Source organism: Scyliorhinus torazame, chromosome 12 (genome assembly GCF_047496885.1).
Source record: "Scyliorhinus torazame isolate Kashiwa2021f chromosome 12, sScyTor2.1, whole genome shotgun sequence".
NCBI classification, from domain to species: domain Eukaryota; kingdom Metazoa; phylum Chordata; class Chondrichthyes; order Carcharhiniformes; family Scyliorhinidae; genus Scyliorhinus; species Scyliorhinus torazame.
In genome coordinates this window covers 155908913-155936384 of record NC_092718.1, presented here as the reverse complement: position 1 = coordinate 155936384, position 27472 = coordinate 155908913, and the positions used below count along the sequence as shown (strand labels likewise).

General features: G+C 49.4%; 1 protein-coding gene across 1 annotated transcript in view; it reads left to right on the top strand.

Annotated features, from left to right (window-relative positions):
- The window catches only part of mmp28 (matrix metallopeptidase 28), a 196508-nt gene that overhangs the window by 42679 nt on the left and 126357 nt on the right, over nt 1-27472 (top strand). The window contains exon 2 of the mRNA XM_072469218.1: nt 16576-16655. Within this exon, the coding sequence (XP_072325319.1) occupies nt 16576-16655 (80 nt within the window). The remainder of the gene's footprint in view (nt 1-16575; nt 16656-27472) is intronic.

Genomic DNA, 27472 nt, shown 5'->3' with positions numbered 1-27472 from the left:
GTCAGAACTACACCCTGGCCACCTCTTAAGTGTGGTCTAACCAAGGTTCAATACCGGTTCAACACAGCGCTCCTAATTTTCAATTCTATTCCTCCAGAAATAATTCTTGATTTGCTTTTTTTAATGGTCTTGTTAACCTGAGGGACAACATTTAGAGATCGGTGTATTTGTACATGAGATCCATTTGTTCCTCTACCCCACCCAAACTTACATCTTCCAAGTCAGGATTCTCCATCGACTGACAGCGGAATCGGTAAACGCGATTGGCCGGAAATTCAGATTTGACCCCGAAATTGTGGTGGGAGCCAGTTTCACGGCAAATTGTAATTGTCCGTCGCCTCGACAGCGATGCCAATGCACTCTGCACGTGCAGTAAACGCCGTTGGCATATCATTCGCAGGCCTGACCCGGTATTCTCCGGGGCCTCTGCGATTCTCCACCTCCACCAGGATGAATTCCTGACGGCAAGGTTCACTTGTGCTTTTAAAAATTGTGAAACAGGCACTGTGGCTGCTGAGGGAGAGAGAGGGGGTACGGAGAGTATCCAACATCGCCACAGTTGTGCCGCTGGCCAGGGGACTTCTGCCAGGGCAGGGGGGAGTAGCGGGGGGTGGCCAGGAGGTGGGCAGTGGGGTCGGGGTGGATGGGCACGGAACACCATTGCTGCGGCCTGCAAGGCAGCCATGCAGCTGTGCATGGCGATGATTTCCCACTGTGAACGTAGGGCCACGGGTCGTATGGGTGCCCCCCTGGCAACTCCCCCAGGTTCCCTCTGGCCCCAGCTGACTCATCAGCGGGATGGCCGTGCACCAGCACAACCAGTGGCTGGGATGATTGTACGTGGGGAATGAAGTGTGTATATGCGGCTGCAGCTTGTCAGCCTCCCGAGTGTCAATCATGGTCCCGGCGAATCCCGCACCATTTCTCATTGGAATCTATTGTGTTCCGTGTGGCATCGGTGCTAGCCCCTCAACTGCCGCTGAATGGGTGCGGTGCCAGTTTGGTTGGCGCGAATGTCCGCGAATCATGCTACGGCGTCAACACTTGTCTCTGGAATGGAGATCTCTGCCGGATCTCTGTATTCTTTCTCCTTGCTGTAGTGATGTTGATTGAAGGATACCAGGGCACCCTGCCCCTTTGAATAGTGCCATAGGATTGGAGAGGGCAGCCAGGGTTTGGGCTTAAGATTTCATCTACACGAATTCCGATCCATAGTTGACAGAAAATATGACTGCGTTTTAACATCTCATCTGGAAGACATCCCTCAGTGTTGCTCTGAAGCCAGGATTATGAAGTCAAGTCTCCAGGGAAGGGTTTTAACCCACAACCTCTTTATTTAGAGGAGAGAATATTATCCATGGAGCCTGGATGCTGGTTAAAATGATTCATAGTGTTTCTTTGGAAAACAAAATCTTAATTTAATTGTTTGTGGGGTAAAGACATTTTTGGCAAGCAATTCAGATCTTTGCTGATCAAAACAAAGCATACATTCAGCTAATGGGCTAAAAATAGAAGTTGGACCATACAGCCACTTAATATCTCTCCGATGTAAGATGCGTTATTGTACAGCTTCTTAATTACATGGCCCCGATGCTTTGTATGTAATTTTCAAACACATCAGCTTGCTGTGCATGCACGATTCATTTATTTCATCGCAGTAATTTAATTATTATTTCCATGAATGTTCTAGTGTGCTATATGGTGAGATCAAAACATTTTAAGCAGCCCAAAACAGCTCGGCTAAAATGTGATTGTTCGCAACGCTTGGCTTCCAACTTTCCTCTCCATCGCAACCTTCCTTGTCTTTAAGCTGTTTATTGGTATTCCTTTAGGCATTGCTGGTCTCAACTTTGCTCTTTGTTGCTTCTTAAGCACCAAATCAGTCAGTGTGTCTGCTGTTCCTCCTCCATTTGGCTTCAAGTTGGCAAATTAGATTAGAGAATTGAGCCACCTCTTTGAGCACGTTCGCCGAACGTTTCCTGCACCAGGAGATGTAAATAGGAGATAGATAGTGCCTTGTGTGCCGGCGCAGTGTCTTGTGGATCTTGTAAGATGAAGGTTGTGTTGTGGTTCTAATAGAAAGCTACACTACATGAATCTAAGTGAGGAAACTGGTGGCAGGAGGCCACTATCATTTTGCTCTCCAGAGTAAAGGACCTAGTGTGGCAATCGAGACCATATTGTTGCTGGGTGCTGCTGTCTTTTTTTTTAACCTTACAATCTGCAACCTTTTAAAACCCAAACTTAGTTACACATAACGACTTGCCTCATTTCTCACTCTTTCCAGCCTCGATGCACCGAGGGCCTGGATGCTAGATTACGTAATGCTAGAGAAAGAAATTTTCATGCCCTGATCCATTGCTCCAATGATTTGATGCAAAGTGTCATTTAGATCATCTTTCATTTCTCTGTGTTTTACACGGGTATCATTTGCGCCTATCTCAGAATAACAACATCACTGGTCAGCCCCATCCCTACTTGAACTATGAAGTTTGAGGTGGGTTGATACGACTGAGTAGCTTGCTAGGCCACGCCCAGAGAGAACCATGTTGGTGTGGGACTGGAGTCACTTTTGGGCGCGAATCGAGTAAGAAGTGCAGATTTCCTTTCCCAAAGGATATCACTGAACCTGTTGAGTTTTTACTACAATATGCCATGCACTGATACTGATACTATCTTTAAAAACATTTTTTCAAATTCACAATCTGCCATGTGGGAAGTGTGATGGTGGGGGAGGGGGGAGACAGGATTGCAGGAAGCAGAAAAGTGAATCTCGTGCAATGAAACGTAAAAGTATTGGTGTCTTTCGATTTAACTTAAGAGGCTTCAGGACTAGAGCAGAGATGCTCGTCCCCCTAATAGCAGAGGCCTGCCCAGATATGCTTTGTAATTTATGACCAGGAACAAAGGCTTTTTGAGGTTTGTAGGAGTAGAACCGTCTTTACCAATTTAGGACCCTGCAGGATGCTTTCCATTACATGCTGGAAAATCACCGGGGTCCTGACAAGCCAACAGATAAAGTGGGTTTGTTTCCAACTTATGCAGGACAACCACAATTAATTCAAAATAGTTTACCTTGTGGTATAACCAGTGTGTGTAGTTCAAATGCCCAAGGTTGGCATTCAAACCATCTGGACGATATGGATAAGACCATAAGACATTGGAGCAGAATTAGACCATTTGGGAAGAAAAGGGAATAAAAGAAAATACATAATAGGGCAACACAAGGTACACGATGTAACTACATAAGCACCGGCATCAGATGAAGCATACAGGGTGTAGTGTTAATGAAGTCAGTCCATAAGAGGGTCATTTAGGAGTCTGGTGACAGTGGGGAAGAAGCTGTTTTTGAGTCTGTTCATGCGTGTTCTCAGACTTCTGTATCTTCTGCCCGATGGAAGAAGTTGGAAGAGTGAGTAAGCCGGGTGGGAGGGGTCTTTGATTATGCTGCCCGCTTTCCCCAGGCAGCGGGAGGTGTAGATGGAGTCAATGGATGGGAGGCAGGTTTGTGTGATGGACTGGGCGGTGTTCCCAACTCTCTGAAGTCCCTTGCGGTCCTGGGCCGAGTAGTTGCCATACCAGGCTGTGATGCAGCCAGATAGGATGCTTTCTATGGTGCATCTGTAAAAGTTGGTCAGAGTCAATGTGGACATGCCAAATTTCCTTAGTTTCCTGAGGAAGTATAGGCGCTGTTGTGCTTTCTTGGTGGTAGCGTCGACGTGGGTGGACCAGGACAGATTTTTGGAGATGTGTACCCCTAGGAATTTGAAACTGCTAACCATCTCCACCTCGGCCCCGTTGATGCTGATAGGGGTGTGTACAGTACTTTGCTTCCTGAAGTCAATGACCAGCTCTTTAGTTTTGCTGGCATTGAGGGAAAAATTGTTGTTGCTGCACCACTCCACTAGGTTCTATATCTCCCTCCTGTATTCTGACTCGTCGTTATTCGAGATCTGGCCCACTATGGTCGTATCATCAGCAAACTTGTAGATGGAGTTGGAACCAAATTTTGCCACGCAGTCGTGTGTGTACAGGGAGTAGAGTAGGGGGCTAAGTACACAGCCTTGCGGGGCCCCGGTATTGAGGACTATTGTGGAGGAGGTGTCGTTGTTCATTCTTACTGATTGTGATCTGTTGGACAGAAAATCGAAGATCCAGTTGCAGAGTGAGGGCCAAGTCCTAGGCTTTGGAGCTTTGATATGAGCTTGGCTGGGATTATGGTGTTGAAGGCAGAGCTGTAGTCAATAAATAGGAGGTTGATGAGTGTAGGGCCAGGGCAATGGCGTCTGCTGTGGACCAGTTGCGACGGTATGCGAATTGCAGTTGGTCAAGTCGTTCTGGGAGTATGGAGGTGGTGCGCTTCATGATCAACCTCTCGAAGCACTTCATTACGACTGAAGTCAGGGCCACCGGACGGTAGTCATTGAGGCACATTGCCTGGTTCTTATTTGGCAACGGTATGATGGTGGTCTTCTTGAAGCAGGTGGGAACCTCGGAGTGGAGTAGACATTGGTTAAAGATGTCCGCAAACACCTCTGCCAGCTGGGTGTGGGGCCTGTGGGGCTGCGCTTTGGGAGGTGATCACCTGACCTGCATTGCCCGGTGATCCAGGGGAAGCTCAAAACGGAGGGCGGGCTAAACTATTGATGCTATAATCCATGGATCCCTGTAGGTCTGCGTGCTCATGGGACAGTGACAGGTCGATGGCCCTTTTTAGGTCTAAGGTGGGCTCCGCCAACTGCTTCCCCCGAGTGGCCGTGTTGTTTATCCCTCAAACCAGCCTATCCTTCGACATTTTGAAGAGGGACGGCCCGAACTCGCAATGCTCTGCCAATCGCCTAAGGCAGGTCCAGACGTCAGTGACCGATTCACCTGGGGACCGCATTGCTGAATTAAACCTATACTGCTGCATGATCATGCAAGGTTTAGCGCCATAATGTTCAGCTACCAATGCACCAACTCACCAAACGATTTGGAGTCTGGTGCGGCTGGTTAAGTGAGAGTTTTTATAATTCCAAAAGTCAGGACCTTGCAGGCGGTCAGGAGGATGACTTTCTGATGGTCTTCTCCCAAAGTACAACTAGCCTGGAATAAGTACCTCATGCATTCAGCATACTACCTCCAATCTTCCAGGCCTGCATCAAAGACTTCCAGCTTTCAGAACAGTGGCATCTTGAACGTTTAATTCCACACGTTCCAGGAATGTAATCGTCTGGGGCAGCTAGCTGGTCCCACAAGTGAGTCCGGAGTCTCCTTTGTCCTTATCACCAGTTTAGTAACTTGAGGAAGCCAGCAATAGTGGAACAAGGAATTATTGAACTACGTACAATACTCTGCCCGTGGCAGTCACTCTCTCCCAATCCAGTCCCTGTTGCGACAACCAACAGCACCGGGCCCTGCTTGGGCTGGCTTTTATATGTAAGCATGTAACAAGCTTCAGCTGGGTGGCCTCCACCCCTTACCTGGGAAGCTCGTACTCCACTGGTCCCACGGGAAGATCAACAATGGTTTCATCGTGGTCCTCGTGGGAGTTATGACATCCAGGTTAGGCTGGAGTTGAGGTGTATTATTGACATGAAGTAGCGAGTCACTTCACATATTCTGAAATCTCAGGTACTCTGATTTTCATTGAACTATCTGATTACAGGTCTAACTCGGCCTTAGTGAGCAGAAATCGGTAGGTGTTCAATTCCCGCCTTGGGTCTCTGTCTGTGTGGAGTCTGCATGTTCTCCCCGTGTCTGCGTGGGTTTCTTCCGGGTGCTCCGGTTTCCTCCCACAGTCCAAAGATGTGCAGGTTAAGTGGATTGGCCATGCTAAATTGCCCCTTAGTGTCCAATGGTTAGGTGGGATTGCTGGGGAGTGGGCCAAGCTCTTTCGGAGGGTCGCTGGAGACTCGATGGGCTGAATGGCCTCCTCCTGCAATATAAGGATTCTATGATCCTACAGTGGGGTAATGAGTCTTTTTGCTTTCCAATTGGTTTAGGATGGCCGTGCGTCAGACAGATGGATGTGTTGACCGGATAATGGATAATGGCTGCAGCGGTAGCTGGCGGGTGGGGAGTCATGTGATGAAGTCTCTGGCTATACATTCAATGACAGGGGGTAACCTTGTCTCGCCCCAATCCTCTCCCCATGGCTGAACAGAATGTTCTCACTTTGCAGGCTCATAAATGACGGACCAGCCACTGACGTTGACCCCTGGCTGACCATGACTGCAGCAGGAGAGGGGCATGAATGAGAGGGAGAGGTGAAGGCTATACAAATCTGCATTTACAGCTGACCTTTCTGAGTGTGGGAAACATGCCTCGTGTGTACTGCCCCTGTTTTCTCACCCCATATTAGGCACTGTTTTGTTTTTAAACACGGGCAGGAAATCATTGAATTGCTTGGTTTGACTTTATTAGTGTTTCAGCGCTTGAAAGAAAGTTCTTAGTTTTAAGAAAGAACTCCATTCCTGTATATTGCATTCTTGCAACCTTTATGCTCAGTATGAGACTTTGATCTAAGTTTAACAAGGGGGTTAAGTGCAAGGTACACTAGCCTCTTCAGTTAGTTTTCCACTCCTGAGCAACATAGATTAGTGCATCAAAACACTACAATATGGTGGAAACCAGCCATTCTTGTGATTACTGCACAATTAGTTAATAATAATAATCACTTATTGTCACAAGTAGGCTTCAATGAAGTTACTGTGAAAAGCCCCTCGTCGCCACATTCTGGCACCTGTTTGGGGTGGCCAGGCACACCAACAAGGCAGGAAGTACAAAGTATGAATAGCTCCCCAATTCTTTGGGCAACAGGTGATAATGTGAGACGGTTCCTTTTCTGGCGTTCTGCCCTTCTCCCTTATGCCAATTTCCTCGATCTGCACAACTCCACGTGGCCTCTTAATGACTATCGCATTGTTCCCAAAGTGCCAGCCTACTGGGTTTCCGTTCCCAGTTGTACCAGTGTGGACAGAAATCAGAGGGGGGGGGGGAAGAGTTCCATCCTGGACTGCTCTTGTAAATCGTACTTCTTTTGTGGCCTAGCCAGGGCTTTTTGAGGGCTTGTTTACTCACCCACAGATAGAGCAACAAAAATAAAGAGGGATAATAATAATCACTTATTGTCACAAATAGTCTTCAATGCGGTTACTGTGAAAAGCCCCTAGTCGCCACATTCTGGCGCCTGTTCGGGGAGGCCGGTACGGGAATTGAACCCGCGCTGCTGGCATTGTTCTGCATTACAAGCCAGCTGTTTAGCCTACTGTGGTAGCCCCATTGAAAGATTCAGCTTCCCAGCAATTTACTGTGTCAAAGCTTTGCTTCATACGTTTAGTCTGCCTCATGAAAAAATGAAAAGGCTCGTGTTGTAAATCACTGACGTACTAATCTAAGTCACCATAGTTCCAGAAGACCTTGGGCTGCTCTCCCCTTTTGAGGGGAGAGAGCTGACTGGTGGTGATTTAACCTGAGGGTCACCACAACTCAGGCAAGGGACAAGGTTGAGAGGGCCTCATGAATCACGCATGGCTGATCCAGAGTTTCTCCTGATCTTACCGCCAGCCATTGGCGTATTGGAATGATTTACAGGTTGACTCTCAACCTGGTTAACCGTGGTATGAACACGCCTTCCTTGGGACCGGAGAATCCTGCTGCTAGCAAATGGTCGGAGAATTCCGGCTTAGATGCTAAATTTGGTCTCTGGGCTATGAAAGGGGAAACCACCCCAGATTCCAGTTTAGAGAGCCCTTGTCGAAAGTTGAGTGTGCAGGTCATGTATAAGATCACACTCGACTGTGATGAATGACCCCTGGGAATGAATAACTGGTCAAAATAGGCTTGGGCACAAAGATTGGTCACAAGGCCTAGGCGCTGGAGAGTTGCTGCCCATGAGGCAGCGTCTTTAAGTCTTTGTTGGAGAGCCGGAAGAAAAATTGATGTAAGATGGTCCTCCGGCTTTAATTCTGTTTGATCTTGTTTCCTGGTTGTCTGGTGGGGTATTTCTCCACACAGCACAATCCTCTACCACCCTCTTTACTTGCATTGGGCTGAAAGGAAAGGGACATCTTAGTTCAAGTTTCAAAGGGAATCTGAGAGATGGATCGGTGCTTGGCCCTTCCTGACCCTGGGTAGGTCACCCTTCTCTTTTAAAAAAATATATATATTTATTAAAGTTTTTTAACACAATTTCTCTCCCTTACAAACAATAACCCCCACCCCCCCCCCACCCCCCTCGTAACAAAACAAAACGAGAAATCGCGCAGAGCAAGATATATACATGGCAAAATGATATATTTACACAGCTTTGTACACTGGCCCTCACCCGTACGTGCCAGTTTCCCCAACCCTTCATGTTATCTCTTGCTCATCCACCCTCCCAGGCAGTCCCCCCTTTCTCTCCCCCCCCCCCCCCCCCCCGACGTCCCCTCCACCCCCCAGCCCCCTAGGTTGCTGCTGCTGCTGACCGACCTTCCTCTAACGCTCCGCGAGATAGTCTAGGAACGGTTGCCACCGCCTGTAGAACCCCTGCGCAGACCCTCTCAAGGCGAACTTAATCCTCTCCAACTTTATGAACCCAGCCATATCATTTATCCAGGCTGGGGGGCTTCGCCTCCTTCCACATTAGCAAGATCCTTCGCCGGGCTACTAGGGACGCAAAGGCCAGAACGCCGGCCTCTTTCTCCTCCTGCACTCCCGGTTCGTCCACTACTCCAAATATTGCTAGCCCCCAGCTTGGCTTGACCCAGACTTTCAGCACCTGAGATATTGCTCCCGCCACTCCTCTCCAGAACCCCTCCAGTGCCGGGCATGACCAAAACATATGGACATGGTTCGCCGGGCTCCCTGGGCACCTTCCACATCTGTCCTCTACCCCAAAGAACCTACTCAACCTCGCCCCCGTCAAGTGCGCTCTGTGGACCACCTTAAATTGTATCAGGCTGAGCCTGGCACACGAGGAGGAGGAATTAACCCTACCTAGGGCATCAGCCCACAGACCTTCCTCGATCTCCTCCCCGAGCTCCTCCTCCCATTTACCCTTCAACTCTTCTACCAGCGCTTCCCCCTCTTCTTTCAACTCCTGGTGCATTTCCGACACCTTGCCCTCCCCGACCCATACACCCGAGATCACCCTATCTTGAACTTCTTGTGCCGGGAGCAACGGGATTTCCCTCACCTGTCGCCTCACAAAAGCCCTCACCTGCATATATCTAAAGGCATTTCCCCGGGGTAACTCTAACTTCTCCTCCAGTGCCCCTAGGCTCACAAACGTCCCGTCGATGAACAGGTCCCCCATTCTTCCAATCCCCGCCTGATGCCAGCTCTGGAACCCCCCGTCCATCTTCCCCGGGACAAACCGGTGGTTACCCCTGATCGGGGACCACACCGATGCTCCCATTGCACCCCGGTGCCGTCTCCACTGGCCCCAGATCCTTAGCGTTGCCGCCACCACCGGACTATATGGTATACTTTGTCGGCGAGAGCGGCAGCGGTGCCGTCACCAACGCCCCCAGGCTCGTTCCTTTACAGGACGTCATCTCCATCCTCTTCCATGCCGCCCCCTCTCCCTCCATAACCCACTTGCGGATCATCGCCACGTTTGCTGCCCAGTAGTAGCTCCCCAGGTTTGGCAGCGCCAACCCTCCTCGGTCCCTACTGCGTTCCAGGAACCCTCTCCTTACTCTCGGGGTCTTATTCGCCCACACAAACCCCATAATACTCCTGCTTACTCTCTTAAAAGGTCATCCTTCTCAATGGTTTGATTAGTTCCAAGAATGAAAAGTGTGCAACTATAATGAATTGAAATTGAGCAGCATCAGATAAAGAAAGCTTAACAACTTGGACTGGGCCCTTCATTAAAACCTCTGACCATAATTAGAACTGTAACAATAGACAATCAATTATAATATGTAGATGCTATTGGATTGCAGGAAAGCAGTGTTTACGATGACTCAGTGACCCTGCATTCCTACGGAATAACATCAAGACTTCTGTGTTGCTACAATTCAGCTTGCATCATTGTGCTCCCTGATTTATGGTGACTGCATAAGTCAAATTTCCTTTAATTACATTTTTAAAAAATCTTTCACTTATACAAGAACTTCTGTAACATCTGAATACTTTACAACCAATGAGGGGCTTTTAAAACATAGTCACTGTTCTCACATTGGGAAGCACAGCAGCCAATTCCAACCCAGAGCAGACAGGGTGAAGTTGCTGAACACAGCGGGTCTGGTGGCCTGAAATGCATATGTTTTAATGCAAGAAGTATTACGGGTAAGGCAGATGAACTTAGGGCTTGGATTAGTACTTGGAACTATGATGTTGTTGCCATTACAGAGACCTGGTTGAGGGAAGGGCAGGATTGGCAGTTAAACGTTCTAGGATTTAGATGTTTCAGGCGGGTTAGAGGGGGATGTAAGAGGGGTGGCGGAATTGCGCTACTGGTTAGGGAGAATATCACAGCTGTACTACGGGAGGACACCTCAGAGGTCAGTGAGGCTTTATGGGTCGAGATCAGGATTAAGAAGGGTGCAGTCACAATGTTGGGGGTTTACTACAGGCCTCCCAACAGCCAGAGGAGCAGATAGGTAGACAGATTTTGGAAAAGAGTAAAAACAACAGGGTTGTGGTGATGGGAGACTTCAACTTCCCCAATATTGACTGGGACTCACTTAGTGCCAGGGGCTCAGACAGGGCAGAGTTTGTAAGGAGCATCCAGGAGGGCTTCTTAAAACAATATGTAGACAGTCCAACTAGGGAAGGGGCTGTGCAGGACCAGGTATTGGGGAATGAGCCTGGCCAGGTGGTAGAAATTTCAGTAGGGGAGCATTTCGGGGACAGTGACCACAATTCAGTAAGTTTTAAAGTGCTGGTGGACAAGGATAAGGTGGTCCGAGGGTGAATGTGCTAAATTGGGGGAAGGCTAATTATAACAATATTAGGCAGGAACTGAAGAACCTAGATTGGGGGCGGATGTTTGAGGGTAAATCAACATCTGACATGTGGGAGGCTTTCAAGTGTCAGTTGAAAGGAATTCAGGACCGGCATGTTCCTGTGAGGAAGAAGGATAAATACGGCAATTTTCGGGAACCTTGGATAACGAGAGATATTGTAGGCCTCCTCAAAAAGAAAAATGAGGCAGTTGTCAGGGCTAAAAGGCTGGGAACAGACGAAGCCTGTGTCGAATATAAGGAAAGTAGGAAGGAACTTAAGCAAGGAGTCAGGAGGGCTAGAAGGAGTCACGAAAAGTCATTGGCAAATAGGGTTAAGGAAAATCCCAAGGCTTTTTACACGTACATAAAAAAGCAAGAGGGTAGCCAGGGAAAGGGTTGGCTCACTGAAGGATGGGCAAGGGAATCTATGTGTGGAGCCAGAGGAAATGGGCGAGGTACTAAATGAATACTTTGCATCAGTATTCACCAAAGAGAAGGAATTGGTAGATGTAGCATTGTGGATAGCACAATTGCTTTACAGCACCAGGGTCCCAGGTTCAATTCCGGCTTGGGTCACTGTCTGTGCGGAGTCTGCACATCCTCCCCGTGTGTGCGTGGGTTTCCTCCGGGTGCTCCGGTTTCCTCCCACAGTCCAAAGATGTGCAGGTTAGGTGGATTGGCTATGATAAATTGCCCTTAGTGTCCAAAATTGCCCTTAGTGTTGGGTGGGGTTACTGGGTTATGGGGGTAGGGTTGAGGTGTTGACCTTGGGTAGGGTGCTCTTTCCAAGAGCCGGCGCAGACTCGATGGGCCGAATGGCCTCGTTCTTCACTGTAAATTCTATGAAATGTTGAGTCTGGAGAAGGGTGTGCAGATAGCCTGGGTCACATTGAGATCCAAAAAGACGAGGTGTTGGGCGTCTTGAAAAATATTAAGGTAGATAAGTGCCCAGGGCCTGATGGGATCTACCCCAGAATACTGAAGGAGGCTAGAGAGGAAATTGCTGAGGCCTTGACAGAAATCTTTGGATCCTCACTGTCTTCAGGTGATGTCCCGGAGGACTGGAGAATAGCCAATGTTGTTCCTCTGTTTAAGAAGGGTAGCAAGGATAATCCAGGGAACTACAGGCCGGTGAGCCTTACGTCAGTGGTAGGGAAATTATTGGGGAGAATTCTTCGAGACAGGATCTACTCCCATTTGGAAGCAATTGGGCATATTAGTGAGAGGCAGCATGGTTTTGTGAAGGGGAGGTCGTGACTCACTAACTTGATAGAGTTTTTCGAGGAGGTCACAAAGATGATTGATGCAGGTAGGGCAGTGGATGTTGTCTATATGGACTTCAGTCAGGCCTTTGACAAGGTTTCTCATGGTAGACTAGTACAAAAGATGAAGTCACACGGGATCAGGGGTGAGCTGACAAGGTGGATACAGAACTGGCTAGGTCATAGAAGGCAGAGAGTAGCAATAGAAGGATGCTTTTCTAATTGGAGGGCTGTGACTAGTGGTGTTCCGCAGGGATCAGTGCTGGGGCCTTTGCTGTTTGTAGTATATATAAATGATTTGGAGGAAAATGTAACTGGTCTGATTAGTAAGTTTTCAGACGACACAATGGTTGGTGGAATTGCGGATAGCGATGAGGACTGTCAGAGGATACAGCAGGATTTAGATTGTTTGGAGACTTGGGCGGAGAGATGGCAGATGGTGTTTAATCCGGACAAATGTGAGGTAATGCATTTTGGAAGGTCTAATGCAGGTAGGGAATATACAGTGAATGGTAGAACCCTCAAGAGTATCGACAGTCAGAGTGATCTTGGTGTACAGGTCCACAGGTCACTGAAAGGGGCAACACAGGTGGAGAAGGTAGTCAAGAAGGCATACGGCATGCTTGCCTTCATTGGCCAGGGCATTGAGTAGAAGAATTGGCAAGTCATGTTGCAGCTGTATAGAACCTTAGTTAGGCCACACTTGGAGTATAGTGTTCAATTCTGGTCCCCACACTACCAGAAGGATGTGGAGGGTTTTTAGAGGGTGCAGAAGAGATTTACCAGAATGTTGCCTAGTATGGAGGGCATTAGCTATGAGGAGCGGTTGAACAAACTCAGTTTGTTCTCACTGGAAAGACGGAGGTTGGGGGGCAACCTGATAGAGGTCTACAAAATTATGAGGGGCATAGACAAGTGGATAGTCCGAGGCTTTTCCCCAGGGTAGAGGAGTCAATTACTAGGGGGCATAGGTTTAAGGTGAGAGGGGCAAGGTTTAGAGTAGATGTACGAGGCAAGTTTTCTACGCAGAGGGTAGTGGGTGCCTGGAACTCGCTACCGGAGGAGGTGGTGGAAGCAGGGACGATAGTGACATTTAAGGGGCATCTTGACAAATACATGAATGGGATGGGAATAGAGGGATACGGACCCCGGAAGTGTAGAAGATTTTAGTTTAGTCGGGCAGCATGGTCGGCACGGGCTTGGAGGGCCGAAGGGCCTGTTCCTGTGCTGGACTTTTCTTTGTTCTTTTGACCGTCGCAACTACACACACACACACACTCACACACATACTCACTCACACACACACACACACACTCACACACTCAAGCAAGTACACAAGAAGGAAATAGGAAAGCAAAAGGTTTTACAATTAGGGATAACTTTTAAAAACAAACTGTTGTCCCTGGCTAAACCACAGTGTGTCTTAACCCATATACGGTGGACAAATGACTATGAGACTTAGTTTATAAAACAAAACAATATTTATTCACTTGCACACAATGGTTATGGTTATTCAATCACACACTTCCAATCATAGGTTACACTATACACCAATAGTTCCAAGATCTTAACTTAACTTGGCAGTGACCGACAGGTGCTAGGTAGATACAGGCCTGTTATCTGTAGTTCCGGTCTTGTCGTCTCTGTTAGTTGGTTATCAATCTGGTTCGCTTCTGGCTCCGGTCTCCCTTCTGTTGGTAATGTGGATGGTCTCCTTTGTCGGCCGGTGGAAGTCACCGCTTGTGGTGGCTGCTGCTCAAGAGAGAGAATGAGGGCTGTGCAGTAACTTTTATCCTGCTTGGATTTTGCACCCTTTGGTGGGCGGTCTCTGGGTCATTTGTCAATAAATTGATCAGGGCTCGGTCAGTCTCATCGAGCAATGCCAATCGGGGACTGCCACATCAATTTTGGGGTGGGCATTCCGTGGCTATGCCTGCAAGTGTTGGGGGCAGGTAGGCCCTTCCAAATAAGGAGTTTATGACTGGTAAATAAGTATAATTAACAGGACAGTTCTATTGTCCCATCTGGGATGGCCTGGAGATGGCCTTTTGCTTATGTTGTTTGCAACAACCTGCAAAGTCTTTTGAAGTCTGTGGCCTTTTGCCTATGTTGTTTGCAACAACCTGCAAAGTCCTTTTAAGTCTGTAAAGCCTGGGCTGCAACTTTGTTTGATCTGCTCTGCAGCCTGCTTTTCCATAAACCTGGCCACTTTTCCCAGGATCCCTTGCTGGAAGCCATTTTAGGTGGCCATAGAACCAAAGGCATGGATATTAATTTACATGAATTTCAAAGCCCGGAATGTTAAGAGTCCAGTAACGGTTCCTTCATATAGGAGTTAAGGTTCTGGTGGGTTCAGTTCGCTGAAAGCAGGAGTTGCCGAATTCCTTCAAAGTTAGTGATGATGTAGCAAGATGAGGCTGGTGCACAGAGACTTGATCCACTCTACAGGCAATGGCAGGAATCTTCCAGAGTGTCAGGCTTCGAGGATGTTTATACTGAAGGCAGGCTTTGCTTTAAGCCTGCAGTCCTGCTTTGGTGTTGGTAGGCTGGCTGTTAACAGCAGGCTGCCCTAGGAGTCCAGAAATGCAACATTAAAACTTTCCAAAGGCCATAGGGGCTTAGGTTATGTGGTGTTGTCCACTGATGAGTCAGAAACGGATTGTTTACCTGAAACTATGTCTCTTGTCAAAATCCATTGTTCACCTTGAGAGTTAGATGGTGGCCATTAGTGCGCGCGCAGGTATAATGCGATGGCACTCTTTGTTAATTCTCTAGGCTGGGGGACACCTGACTATTTGCTTCTTTCTTGTTTCATTGATTGCAATGGGTCGACACAGTGATAGATTTGGGAGAATTCACAAGGATGAAGGTTGAGCTTTGTCCTGCAATTAAGTTTCCAGAACTGTCGCCAACTTGCAAATCATGTGACGTGTATCAGCTATTTCTTTTGGTACAGTAAAAGTACATTTTTAAATTAGCGGAAAGTAAGGTTTGACTTAGACAGTTTAATATCTCTTCCATCTCTTTTGGTCATGACACATCTGATTCAAAAGATGGCACATGTAGCTGTGCAGCCCTCCTTCAGCACTTGTACTGATAAGCCAGCCCTTCCTCTGGGTCGACACTTAACTGTGATTTCCCTCTGATGAATAGAATTGAAAGAGACATAAAGCCACTGTGAGTACGACAAATCTGCAAACTCAAGACAATTAGTTACTCAGCAGTACAATCTACAAAAAGGCTATTAATATCATCAGCTTACTATGGTAGTCATGTGTTAACATGTAGTGTTAACAGAATATGACGGACAAGGAAAAATGTAGAAAGGCTCCCTGAGAATCCTGGGAAATTCCACATTCCTATCCAGCCAAAAGCAAATTTGACTTATTCAATCAACTACAAGCAGCGGACATGTGTACAGGCAGCACACAGCGGTTAGCACTGCTGTCTCACAGCGCCAGGGACCCGGGTTCAATTCTGAACTCGGGTGGCTGTCTGTGCGGAGTCTGCACATTCTCCTGTATCTGCGTGGGTTTCCTCCGGGTCCTTCGGTTTCCTCCCACAGTCCAAGGATGTGCAGGTTAGGTGGATTAGCGATGATAAAAAAATTGCTCCTTAGTGTGAGGGATTTGCAAGTTATGTGGATATGGGGGCAAGTGGGCTTAGGTAGGGTGCTCGTTCAGAGGATCGGTGCAGAGACGATGAACTGAATGGCCTCCTTCTGCACTGTAGGGATTCAATGGTTCGATGGTTCAGAAGGAAAGGTTTTCTTTCTACACAATTGGCAGGACTCTTAAGCCTCCTAGCGACCTATTTCTCAGCCACGGGAGGCAGTTCTCTGTTTGCTGGTGGCGGGCGTCTCTGCTCCCATCGCTGTCAATGGAATTTCCCATTGAAGCCACCTCACACCACCGGGAAATCCGCGGGCGGGGGGGGTGGGGGTGGGGGGGGGGCATTGCGGGGGGGGGGGGGGTGGGCGGGGGGCGGGGGGGGGGGTGCGCTGCCGTTGGGACCAGAGAATCCTGCCGCCAGTGAATGGCAGAGAATTCCAGCCTATATGTGGCAAAATGGTGAATTACAAGGAGTTCACTCATTACTACACACGGTGTGCAGAGAAATTCTTCCCCCAAATCATGTTCCTGCCATCAGTGATAGTAACTGAACAGAGGCTTTCTCCAGAAGAAGAAGGGAAGGAATATTGGACAGACATGATCAACTGCTGTGAGTTTATTGGATCCATTAAACAGTCTGGCTGTCAAGACAAAGTTAGAAGGACAACATTGACTTACAATGACTGGTGGAATGTGTTCAGAATTATATTTAATAGAAACTAACATTGCTCTTTATCATTTGGTTGCTCAGGATTTAATATCTCTTTCCTTTTCTTTCCCAAGGCATTCTTAGAAAAATACGGCTACCTTGAACCTGGTCCTACCGAGGAATTGACTTCAGCTCAGGTGAAAGAGGCGGTGAGGTAAGGTTTTCATCGACAGACACTGAAATGATGTTAGGATAACATCAACACTGCAAACATAAGGGATCATCGATCAGTTGTTGCGTCAAGGTCTTTGAAACCAAGATGGGATTTACTGCTGCCTCTGGCGGCAGGTTGGGAGGCAGTCGGGGGGCATATTATGGGACAGGCTAGGGGTAGAGACGTAGTCGCCTTGCTGACTGATCCCAGTTCAGGCCTGGGAACAGAAAGTTTGAGACTGGCCTTCCTGCCTGGAAGCCAAGTGGGTCCATAAGCCACCCACTTAAGATCCTCACCCCACTATCGCTGGTATTTACCCAAAGCAGGCAGAGGTCATGACTTGGCAGGTGTCCCTGCAGCTCAGGGGGAAATCCCTCCTTTTCTGCCATCCCGTGTCTCATGGAGAGCTGCTAGCGGAAACCATGCGACCCACTGGAAGGCGCCCGCCTACCCTTGAAATGACCCCCCCCTTACCAACCTCACTTCAAGGGCCTCTCTGACTGACCCCAGCAGCGATCCTGCCCCACTCACCTTCACTTCTGGACTCCTGTGCCAATCTTCAGCCTGGGCCCACTGCAGTACCGGCAGTGGCCACCGCTCCCTATACATTGCTGGTACTGGAGAGCTGCTGGCCTCCAATTAGCCAGCAGTTCTTGGCGTGCATTACCCAGCCCACAGCAGGAAGATTGGGAGCCCTGACGGCAGCCATGGTGGAGTTTCCACCAGCTCTCCAGCCGGTGAAGCAGTGCACCGTCGCTACTATTAAATGCCACCCCGAGACCATGACCTTCATTTTGTGCTTGATTTTGTCCAAGAGTACCTGTTATAATGAAGAACTGGCAAACATATGGCCAGGAGTTCTCCTGTTGTTGGAATTCTCTTTTCCTGCTGGCAGTGCACCCCCGCCATCCGGGTTTCCTGGTGGCGTGGGTGGTTTCAATGGGAAATCCCATTGACAAGCGGCGGGAGAAGAGAATCCTGCCACCAGCGAATGGCGCACATCCAAGAAACACACGACTGGGGGACTGGAGATTCCCACCCGAGATGTGTGTTGTGTAAAACTAGTTGGGAAATCACCTTCTTTGTTTTATATGACTTTTATTCCGAGAGTTTGAGTTTTCGTCTTGGTATTGTGGGATAGGTGAGAGGAATACAAATGGAGGCAGAATTCAGGTTACTAAAGCTGAGATTCCGTTTCAGACGTAGAGAACCTGTCCTGTACTTCTTCTATTGCCTGGGCCTTGACCTTTTGCCGGGTGATTTTAAACTTTCAACTGGCAGTGACCTCTGCTAAAGGAGTCAAGAAAAAACTCTGTCAAGATCCAGACCGGTCTGTTCTGTTCTGTCAGCTATATTTGGACAGGTTGGCAATGGATAATTTACACAAATCAGAAAAGGCAAACAACTCAAAATCTGTCGACTGTAAATAGAGCTCAACTAATACGCCTGTGACAAAGTGCAGACTAGTTGTAAGTGGCTTTGAGGAAGGGGTGTTGGGCATGGGGAACAAAAAGCAATGTACCAGGCTATGCTGGGAAGGGGCACCTGACACCATGTCCAGTCAGATGAACCTCTCATTGTAAGTTGCTGCAACTTTGAGCTGGTAATGGTACCGACAGGGCATTGGTGGGCAATCGGACCAACTGTGCATCTCCTTAACCAATGCAATTACACCTGGCCCACGTTTGGGCGCACCAGTACTGAAAGGCTCCCCGTCGAGGTCTCCCAGGCACCCTGCACTGGTGAGTCCTGGGCACCAGGTGAATCCGGTGTCCGGGTATTTATAACTCTTTATATATTCAGATCTGGATCTCGCTCGGCAAGGGCGTGATCCAGATCTCACCGGGCAGAGCGAGTTGGGTGACTTGCGCGAGGTTTTGCTAACAATTTTAACTAACATTCTAATTTCCTGAGGCACGTTTAATTGACAATTAATACACAAATGCCCCAATTTCATGAAACGTCAGAGGGCATTATTACTGGGGCAAATCTTGCTGGAAAATATCAGCGGTGAGTTCCATTCAACACATTGGCTGGAATTCTCCGGCCAGTTGCTGGCAGCGGGATTCTCAGGCCCCACTGGCAGCAGATTACCCTGCAGGGTGAGGTGGCTTCAATGGGAATTCCCATTTATAGCGGCTGGAGCAGAGAATCCCATCGCGTGATTTTACTGAATGGGACCAAAGTCCCGTAGGGAGCGCATTGAACCACGTGTTTCCTGGCACTCGCAGCACTGAGAAACAAAGGCTATAAAACACAACTAGCATTTGATAAGGGGTCTCAGCGGGGACACACGGCCGATGCTGTACATAGCCTCATTTTCTGCACTCAGGAGCTCCACTCGCCATTAAAAAAAATGGCGTCTCAACCTCCGAGGCACGCGAAGCGACCCCCAGCCCCCCCAAGTCCCAATGCACTATGGGAGGGTGACTTTGGGTGTAGGGTGGCCTCCGCCTACTGCAGGGCCAGCAGTGCCAGGGTATCACCCATCCCAAAGGGCATGCACCTTGGGGCCCCCGATCCAATGGGAGACCCCCATGGGTGCAGTTCCATCTGGTCCCTGTTTATGGAGACCAGTACTGAACAGCGCTCATCCGAGGTCTCTGAGGTGAGGGAGATTGATCCCACGCCTCGGGTACCTCGGGAATCTGCACATTAAAGTAAGACTAGCTTTCACGCTTTAATATGCAGAATTTCTAAAAAGTGATCCCACTACAATGGCCGTGATACACATCGCATTCAGGGTGCCTGGCGTTGCGAGCTGGGTAGATCCCAGGAGCAGGGTCTCCTGGTTCTTAACAGCCACGTTGCTTTTTGGGCGCAGCGAGGCCGTTCGATTGCTCCCATAATTCCAATTCTCTTCCAGCCACAGACATTTTGCACATGATAAGATCCCACAAAAAACATCGAAACAAATGATCTTGAAACAAATGTGCGTGGCTTGAAGAACAAATACTCCCCTGGTCTTCTTCAAAATTGTGCCTTGGGATCCTATAATCCAGGCTGAGTTTAACATCTCATCTCCCAAGGGTGGTACAGTTGTTATGGGTCAGGGTTTAGAGAATCCCAAAGTGTATCATGGTGTTCACCTGACCCACAACTTTTAATAGATTGTGGTATGGGGAGCACACGGCCCACTCTACAGGTGTGGTACAGCAGAAAATCGACCAGTGGTTTTTAAAACAAAACAATGTTTATTCTATGAACTCAAGTTAACCTTTCTGAAACAAAAAGTGAACAACTTAGCAACCAGTAAATCAAATACACCCCCAAATAATACAACACTAAGTAACCTGTATGCTGTTCTTTTAACATCCAAAAGACTTAACAAACCTTCAAACAGGAGCACATCAGGGTTTACATTCAAGACTGAAAACATTTATACTTCTTCTGAATTCACCAAATGACCAAGATAGTCTTTGGATGGCAGAGATCAACAGCAGTGCAGCTCACTTTTAACTTCAGATTCAGCTCACTGAAAAACACAGACACACCCAAGCTTTCTCAAACTGAAACTAAAAAGCAGAAGTGGAGCTCAGCTCCACCCACACTCTGACATCACTCCAGTAACATGAGCAGCTCCATTTCTTAAAGATACATTTCGTAAACACTCATTTCTTAAAGGGTACTCTCACATGACACAGTAAACAGCACAACTCACCTTAAAGTGTGTGGCTTCATTGCAAGCATCCCCCAAGCATAGCGTGGATCTACATCAGACCTCACTGAACTTCTGGACACACTGATTCCTCCACACAAGCAGAGCGTGCACCAAATCCTATCTGACCTCCAAATAATCTCTTCCTGCCTCACTCATTGTCAAAGTTCAGATTTCCCTTCTCATCCATACACACCACAGACATTTGCCTTCAATGGGGTGGATTAACCTAAACAAGGCTCGGACTGTATTAGTTAGTCGAAGGTTCTACACCCAGCTTGCCCAATCTTTTCCCGTAGGGCCCATACTTCAATTTTTCTCACATGGCGGGTGCTGTTGAGCTAACTTCAGAATGAGTTTGCCACAACATTAAACATGAATTTTTCCAAAAATATTTGACAAATAAAAAAATACAAATTACTGAGCAAAAAAGTCACAACAATAAATTGACCATTAGCGTGTGAAAGGATGAGTGTGTGACCGTATTCCCTCTCTCACACCCACATATACCCCTCTCACACACACGAACACACTCCACACACATACACGCACCCTCACACACACACTCCACACAGGTGTACATACACACACACACACACACACACACATTATACACACTACACAGACTCCAAACTACACACACAGTCACCCCTCATTCCTCACACACACATGCACCCCTTGCACACAGACTCACCGCGCACAATCACATTGTCACTCTTGCACTCTCACCCACCTTCACCGTCGCTCACCCACCTTTACCGTCATTCACCCACCTTCACTCCCTCATCCACGTTCATACTCACTCACCCACCCTCACATTCACTTACTCACCCTCGCTCACTAAATCTGGTTTAGCTGAGAGGGTGGGGGGTGTGTGAGTGTGTGATGAGAGAGGAAGAGAAAGCTACAGCGAGGCCTGAGGCCTAACGGCACCCAAATGCAGGCACCCACTGAGGGAAAGGCCGGGAGTGAGCTGGGGGAAAGCAGCCAGATTTGGGCCAGAGCACCAGGAACCGGAGATGAGCACGTGGAGAGAAGGCCTTGTGCTCTCTAGAGTGTCTCTTTCTCTATCTTCACATACTCATGGTTTGCAGTGTTTGCTGTTTGTCTAATCATAGCCTGTTTCCCGCCCTGTTGATAGGTTCAATCAACAGCAAACGTGGGAGAGAAACAAGCCGTGATTGAAGGAACAATCCCCTGCAGAAATCTTCATGCCCACTGACCGACATTTTCAACAATCCGTCTGGGGGCCACATAGAGGGCATTCACAGGCCGTGGGTTGGACAAGTCTATTCTAGATGTTCAATATCGTGTTTACACGGAATGAGAGACCTGCGCCATTTAAATCCTGAAAAATACCAGCCTTTTCCAAATATCTGACTTCAGCGACATGGATCATTTTGTATAGGCCCAACTATTGTGCCAGTGTGTGTGTGTGTGTGTGCCGGTGTGTATGTGTGTGCCGGTGTGTATGTGTGTGCCGGTGTGTGTGTGTGTGCTGGTGTGTGTGTGCCGGTGTGTGTGTGTGTGCCGGTGTGTCGGTGTGTGTGTGTGTGCCGGTGTGTATGTGTGTGCCGGTGTGTGTGTGTGTGTGTGCCGGTGTATGTGTGTGTGTGTGCCGGTGTGTGTGTGTGTGCCGGTGTGTGTGTGTGTGCCGGTGTGTGTGTGTGTGCGCCGGTGTGTGTGTGTGTGTGTGCCGGTGTGTGTGTGTGTGCCGGTGTGTGTGTGTGTGTGTGTGTGTGTGTGCCGGTGTGTGTGTGTGTGTGTGTGTGTGTGCCGGTGTGTGTGTGTGTGCCGGTGTGTGTGTATGTGCCGGTGTGTATGTGTGTGCCGGTGTGTGTGTGTGCCGATGTGTGTGTGTGTGCCGGTGTGTGTGTGTGTGCCTGTGTGTGTGTGCCGGTGTGTGTGCCGGTGTGTGTGTGTGTGCCGGTGTGTGTGTGCCGATGTGTGTGTGTGCCGATGTGTGTGTGTGCCTGTGTGTGTGTGTGCCGGTGTGTGTTTGTCGGTGTGTGCCGGTGTGTGTGTGTGTGTGTGTGCGTGTGCCTGTGTGTGTTTGTGCGTGTGTGTGTATGTGTGTGTGTCGGTGTGTGTGTGTGTGTGCCGGTGTGTGTGTGTGTGTGTGCCGGGGTGTGTGTGTGTGTGTGCCGGGGTGTGTGTGTGTGTGTGCCGGGGTGTGTGTGTGTGTGTGCCGGTGTGTGTGTGTGTGTGTGTAGGTGTGTGTGTGTGTGTGTGTGCCGGTGTGTGTGTGTGTGTGCCGATGTGTGTGTGTGTGTGCCGGTATGTGTGTGTGTGTGCCGGTGTGTGTGTGTGTGTGTGCTGGTGTGTGTGTGTATGTGTGCCTGTGTGTATGTGTGCCTGTGTGTGTTTGTGCGTGTGTGTGTGTGTGTCTGTGTGTGTGTGTGCCGGTGTGTGTGTGTGTGTGCCGGTGTGTGTGTGTGCCGGTGTGTGTGTGCCGGTGTGTGTGTGTGTGTGCCGGTGTGTGTGTGCCGGTGTGTGTGTGTGTGCCGGTGTGTGTGTGTGTGCCAGTGTGTATGTGTGTGCCGGTGTGTATGTGTGTGCCGGTGTGTGTGTGTGTGTGTGTGTGTGTGCCGGTGTGTGTGCGTGCCGGGGTGTCGGTGTGTGTGCCGGTGTGTATGTGTGTGCCGGTGTGTATGTGTGTGCCGGTGTGTATGTGTGTGCCGGTGTGTGTGTGTGTGTGCCGGTGTGTGTGTGTGTGTGCCGGTGTGTGTGTGTGTGTGCCGGTGTGTGTGTGTGTGCGCCGGTGTGTGTGTGTGTGTGCCGGTGTGTGTGTGCCGGTGTGTGTGTGTGTGTGCCGGTGTGTGTGTGTGTGTGCCGGTGTGTGTGTGTGTGCCGGTGTGTGTGTGTGTGTGCCGGTGTGTGTGTGTGCCGGTGTGTGTGTGTGTGCCGGTGTGTGTGTGTGTGCCGGTGTGTGTGTGCCGGTGTGTGTGTGTGTGTGCCGGTGTGTGTGTGTGTGTGCCGGTGTGTGTGTGTGTGTGCCGGTGTGTGTGTGTGTGCCAGTGTGTGTGTGTGTGCCGGTGTGTGTGCCGGTGTGTGTGTGTGTGTGCCGGTGTGTGTGTGTGCCGGTGTGTGTGTGTGTGCCGGTGTATGTGTGCCGGTGTGTGTGTGTCGGGGTGTGTGTGTCGGGGTGTGTGTGTGTGTGTGTGCCGGTGTGTGTGTGTGTGCCGGTGTGTGTGTGTGTGTGCCGATGTGTGTGTGTGTGCCGGTGTGTGTGTGTGCCTGTGTGTGTGTGTGCCGGTGTGTGTGTGTCGGTGTGTGCCGGTGTGTGTGTGTGCCTGTGTGTGTTTGTGCGTGTTTGTGTGTGTGTGCCGGTGTGTGTGTGTGTGTGTGTGTGCCGGGGTGTGTGTGTGTGTGTGCCGGTGTGTGTGTATGTGTCGGTGTGTGTGCGTGTGTCGGTGTGTGTGTCGGTGTGTGTGTGTGTGTGCCGGTGTGTGTGTGTGTGTGCCGGTGTGTGTGTGCCGGTGTGTGTGTGTGTGCCGGTGTGTGTGTGCCGGTGGGTGTGTGTGTGTGTCGGTGTGTGTGCCGGTGTGTGTGTGTGTGCCGGTGTGTGTGCCGGTGTGTGTGTGTGTGTGCCGGTGTGTGTGTGTGTGTGTGCCGGTGTGTGTGTGTGTGTGTGCCAGTGTGTGTGTGTGTGCCGGTGTGTGTGTGCCGGTGGGTGTGTGTGTGTGCCGGTGTGTGTGTGTGTGTGTGCTGGTGTGTGTGTGTGTGTGTGCCGGTGTGTGTGTGTGTGTGTGCCGGTGTGTGTGCGTGTGTGCCGGTGTGTGTGTGTGTGTGTGCCGGTGTGCCGGTGTGTGTGTGTGTGTGTGTGCCTGTGTGTGTGTCGGTGGGTGTGGGTGTGTGTGTGTGTCGGTGTGTGTGCCGGTGTGTGTGTGTGTGTGTCGGTGTGTGTGCCGGTGTGTGTGTGTGTGTGTGCCGGTGTGTGCGCCGGTGTGTGTGTGTGTGTGCCGGTGTGTGTGTGTGTGTGTGCCGGTGTGTGTGTGTGTGTGCCGGTGTGTGTGTGTGTGCCGGTGTGTGTGTGTGTGTGTGTGCCGGTGTGTGTGTGTGTGCCGGTGTGTGTGTGTGTCGGTGTGTGTGCCGGTGTGTGTGTGTGTGTGCCGGTGTGTGTGTGTGTGCCTGTGTGTGTGTCGGTGGGTGTGGGTGTGTGTGTGTGTCGGTGGGTGTGTGTGTGTGTGTGTCGGTGGGTGCGTGTGTGTGTGTCGGTGGGTGTGTGTGTCGGTGGGTGTGTGTGTGTGTGTGTCGGTGGGTGTGTGTGTCGGTGGGTGTGTGTGTCGGTGGGTGTGTGTGTCGGTGGGTGTGCGTGTGTCGGTGGGTGTGCGTGTGTGTGTGTCGGTGGGTGTGCGTGTGTGTGTGTCGGTGGGTGTGCGTGTGTGTGTGTCGGTGGGTGTGTGTGTGTGTGTCGGTGGGTGTGCGTGTGTGTGTCGGTGGGTGTGTGTGTCGGTGGGTGTGTGTGTAGGTGCCTCTGTGGGTGTGTCTGTGTGCACATGTGTCTGTGAGTGTGTCTGCATCTTTGCCATGGTCTCGCAGTGGTTAGCACTGCTGCCTCACTGCGCCAGGTTCAATTCCGGTCTTGGGTGACTGTGTGGAGTTCTCCCGGTGGCTGCGTGGGCTCCGGGTGCTCCGGTTTCCTTCCATGGTCGAAAGATGTGCAGGTTAGGTGAGGTTTGGGTGGGGACTGGGACGAGGTAAGTTCCCCTCCTGAATCTGAGCTTGGGTGTTATAGATTTTTATATAGACAGTTATATATCCAGACATGGTTTCTTGGGCCCGTAAGCTTCTTGTCGCTGAGAAAAGGTTGCTGGAGAGATATTATACTTGGATCATTGGCCTCTTCCAATGACAGTGATGAAGTATTTGTTTTTTCAGGCTATGTTTGAGTAGCATTCGGTAACCTTTCTGCCTCATCCAGAATTGGGTGGGGCTGATTCTCAATCTCCAACAATGACCTCTTCTGAACCAGTGTAGTAATATAGAGTGACTTCTGACAGCTCTAATTCATACCCCGTTTTAATAGTGGAAATCTAGTTATGAGTAACTATGAGTCAGCTAAGGATGGTCCATTATTTATTAATCCCTTCCACATCCTGAATCATATCCATCTCCCTCCCTAGCCACAGTCCCAGGCTGAATTAGACTGTTCGCAAACTTGGCATTCTGTTTTACCCTCAGGCAAGCTTCCAACCCCATGTCCTCTGAGTCGACAAGCTGGCTGACTTCCATCTCTGTGATATTACTTGTCACCGACCTTGTCTCAGCCCATCTACTCCTGAAATCATCACTCATGTTTTTGTTATCTCCAGACTTGGTGGTTCGGTTTCCTGGATGCAGGGCTCCAACCTTCTGCTCTCCTTAAACTTGTGATCTCCCAGAGCTCTGCTGACTATGCACGAACTCCTGTCAAATCCCATTCGCCAGCACTTCCTTCCTCGCTCATCTACATTGGCTCTTGACCCACCAATGCCTAGCTGCTGCTGCCTGATTCTCTGTCTCTTCCATTACCAGTACAGCACGCTGTGTGTCATATTGGATTTGGAAGCTGCTAAGGTGGGCGAGACAGGATTGATGTGCCCTCTTGACATCATCCATTTCCTTGTCCTTCGCTGCTAACTGCTTCCAGAGCTGTACATTTAATTTCTCGCTTTCACTTAAATCTCCCTCTCTATTTTTCTCCTTCTCCTCTAGCTGCTTGTGGAGCGTCCTCACGCCCTCCTCTGTGCCTCGTAGTTGTGCCAGACAGGACACGATTGCCATCAGCTTACGAACCTTAGTCACACTTTTCTTATGGATCTTGGTCAGGCTGTCCCACCAAGTCTGTCCTATGCTGCCAGGACCTGTCTCTTCATTCGCGCAAAACTCAGACCTAGGGGACATCCTTTCTCCTTTAGGTACTTCCTGATCTCGTCTTCCCATAAAGGACACTGTTCTGATCTATTGGTCGCTGCAACCTTGGGCTCTTGTGGATGCATAAGGCGTTCCATTGCCTTCATGGCCATCGCTACAAATACTTCTGTCTTTACCGGAAATTTGGAACAAGGGGGAATAAAGTGGTGGTGCAAACATGGGTACGGCTCAAGCTATTTTCCGGTTTACGTAACTCCCGAAAGTTTCACGCAACAAAATCTATCGAGTTTACCGTATATCCCTTTGTTAGTACGCATGCAAATTACACACTTCCAAATTCTGGAGGTTTGATCGAAACTGGTTTCACTTGTGGTTTCTTTTACTTTGCCAATTTGGATTCTAATTCAAATGGGTTCTCTCTGAGTGACACGGTCACTTCTGGGTCGAGTCCCGTCAGATGTCGCCAATAACTGTTGCTGGTTTCTTTAACTACTTGGTTTTCTGTGGCTCTGTTCCAATTATGGTAATCAGTGAATTTGCTTTCTTTCTATGTTACCTATGTCTGAATGCTTAGAGTCGCCAGGTATTGAATGATACCACCACAAGTTTCAACCGGCCATCGATCAAAGAGCCAAACACCAGTTAGTTAGTTCAAGGTCAAGGATACCTTATTTACACACAATTAGTCATGCAACATAAACACGACTAGTTATCTACACCTATCAGCTAAGACAACCTGTACTTAACTTCGGGCACCCGGCTTAGGTCAGAAAACAGTGGCCGCTGTTCAATTCTGGATCTCTCGGGTTCGAAGGAGTAACTGCTGCTCAGCTAGGCTCATCCGCCTGGTAGCGGGCGTTGAACTTGGACTCGCTTCTGGTGTTGCTGCACTTGGCGATGGCTGTGACCGGGGTACCGAGGCCAAAAGAGAGCGAACATATGACGAACGCTTCTTATACTCGGGGGGGGGGGGGGGGGGGTTCGCGCTCTTTTGGGCGGTCCATCGATTTGGGCCCTGCTAATTGGGTGATCCCTGATCACACTGTTCGATTTCTTAGCTAATAAGTGGGCGGGGATCTGGATGGCTGGGCGTGTCCCAAGCGGTCACTGACCCCGTTGTTTGCGTTTCCCTTGAACAGGGAGTGGCGCCAAAATGTCTGGGACTGTCCCGGTTGCTTGAGTACCAGTGCTTTGTCTTGGGGGAGGTGGGCCATCAAATGTTAATCGGCCTGATTGACATACTAATGGGACGGAGTTTCGATACCATCTGGACTTTTGCTGACAAATATGCATTTCAGGCTCT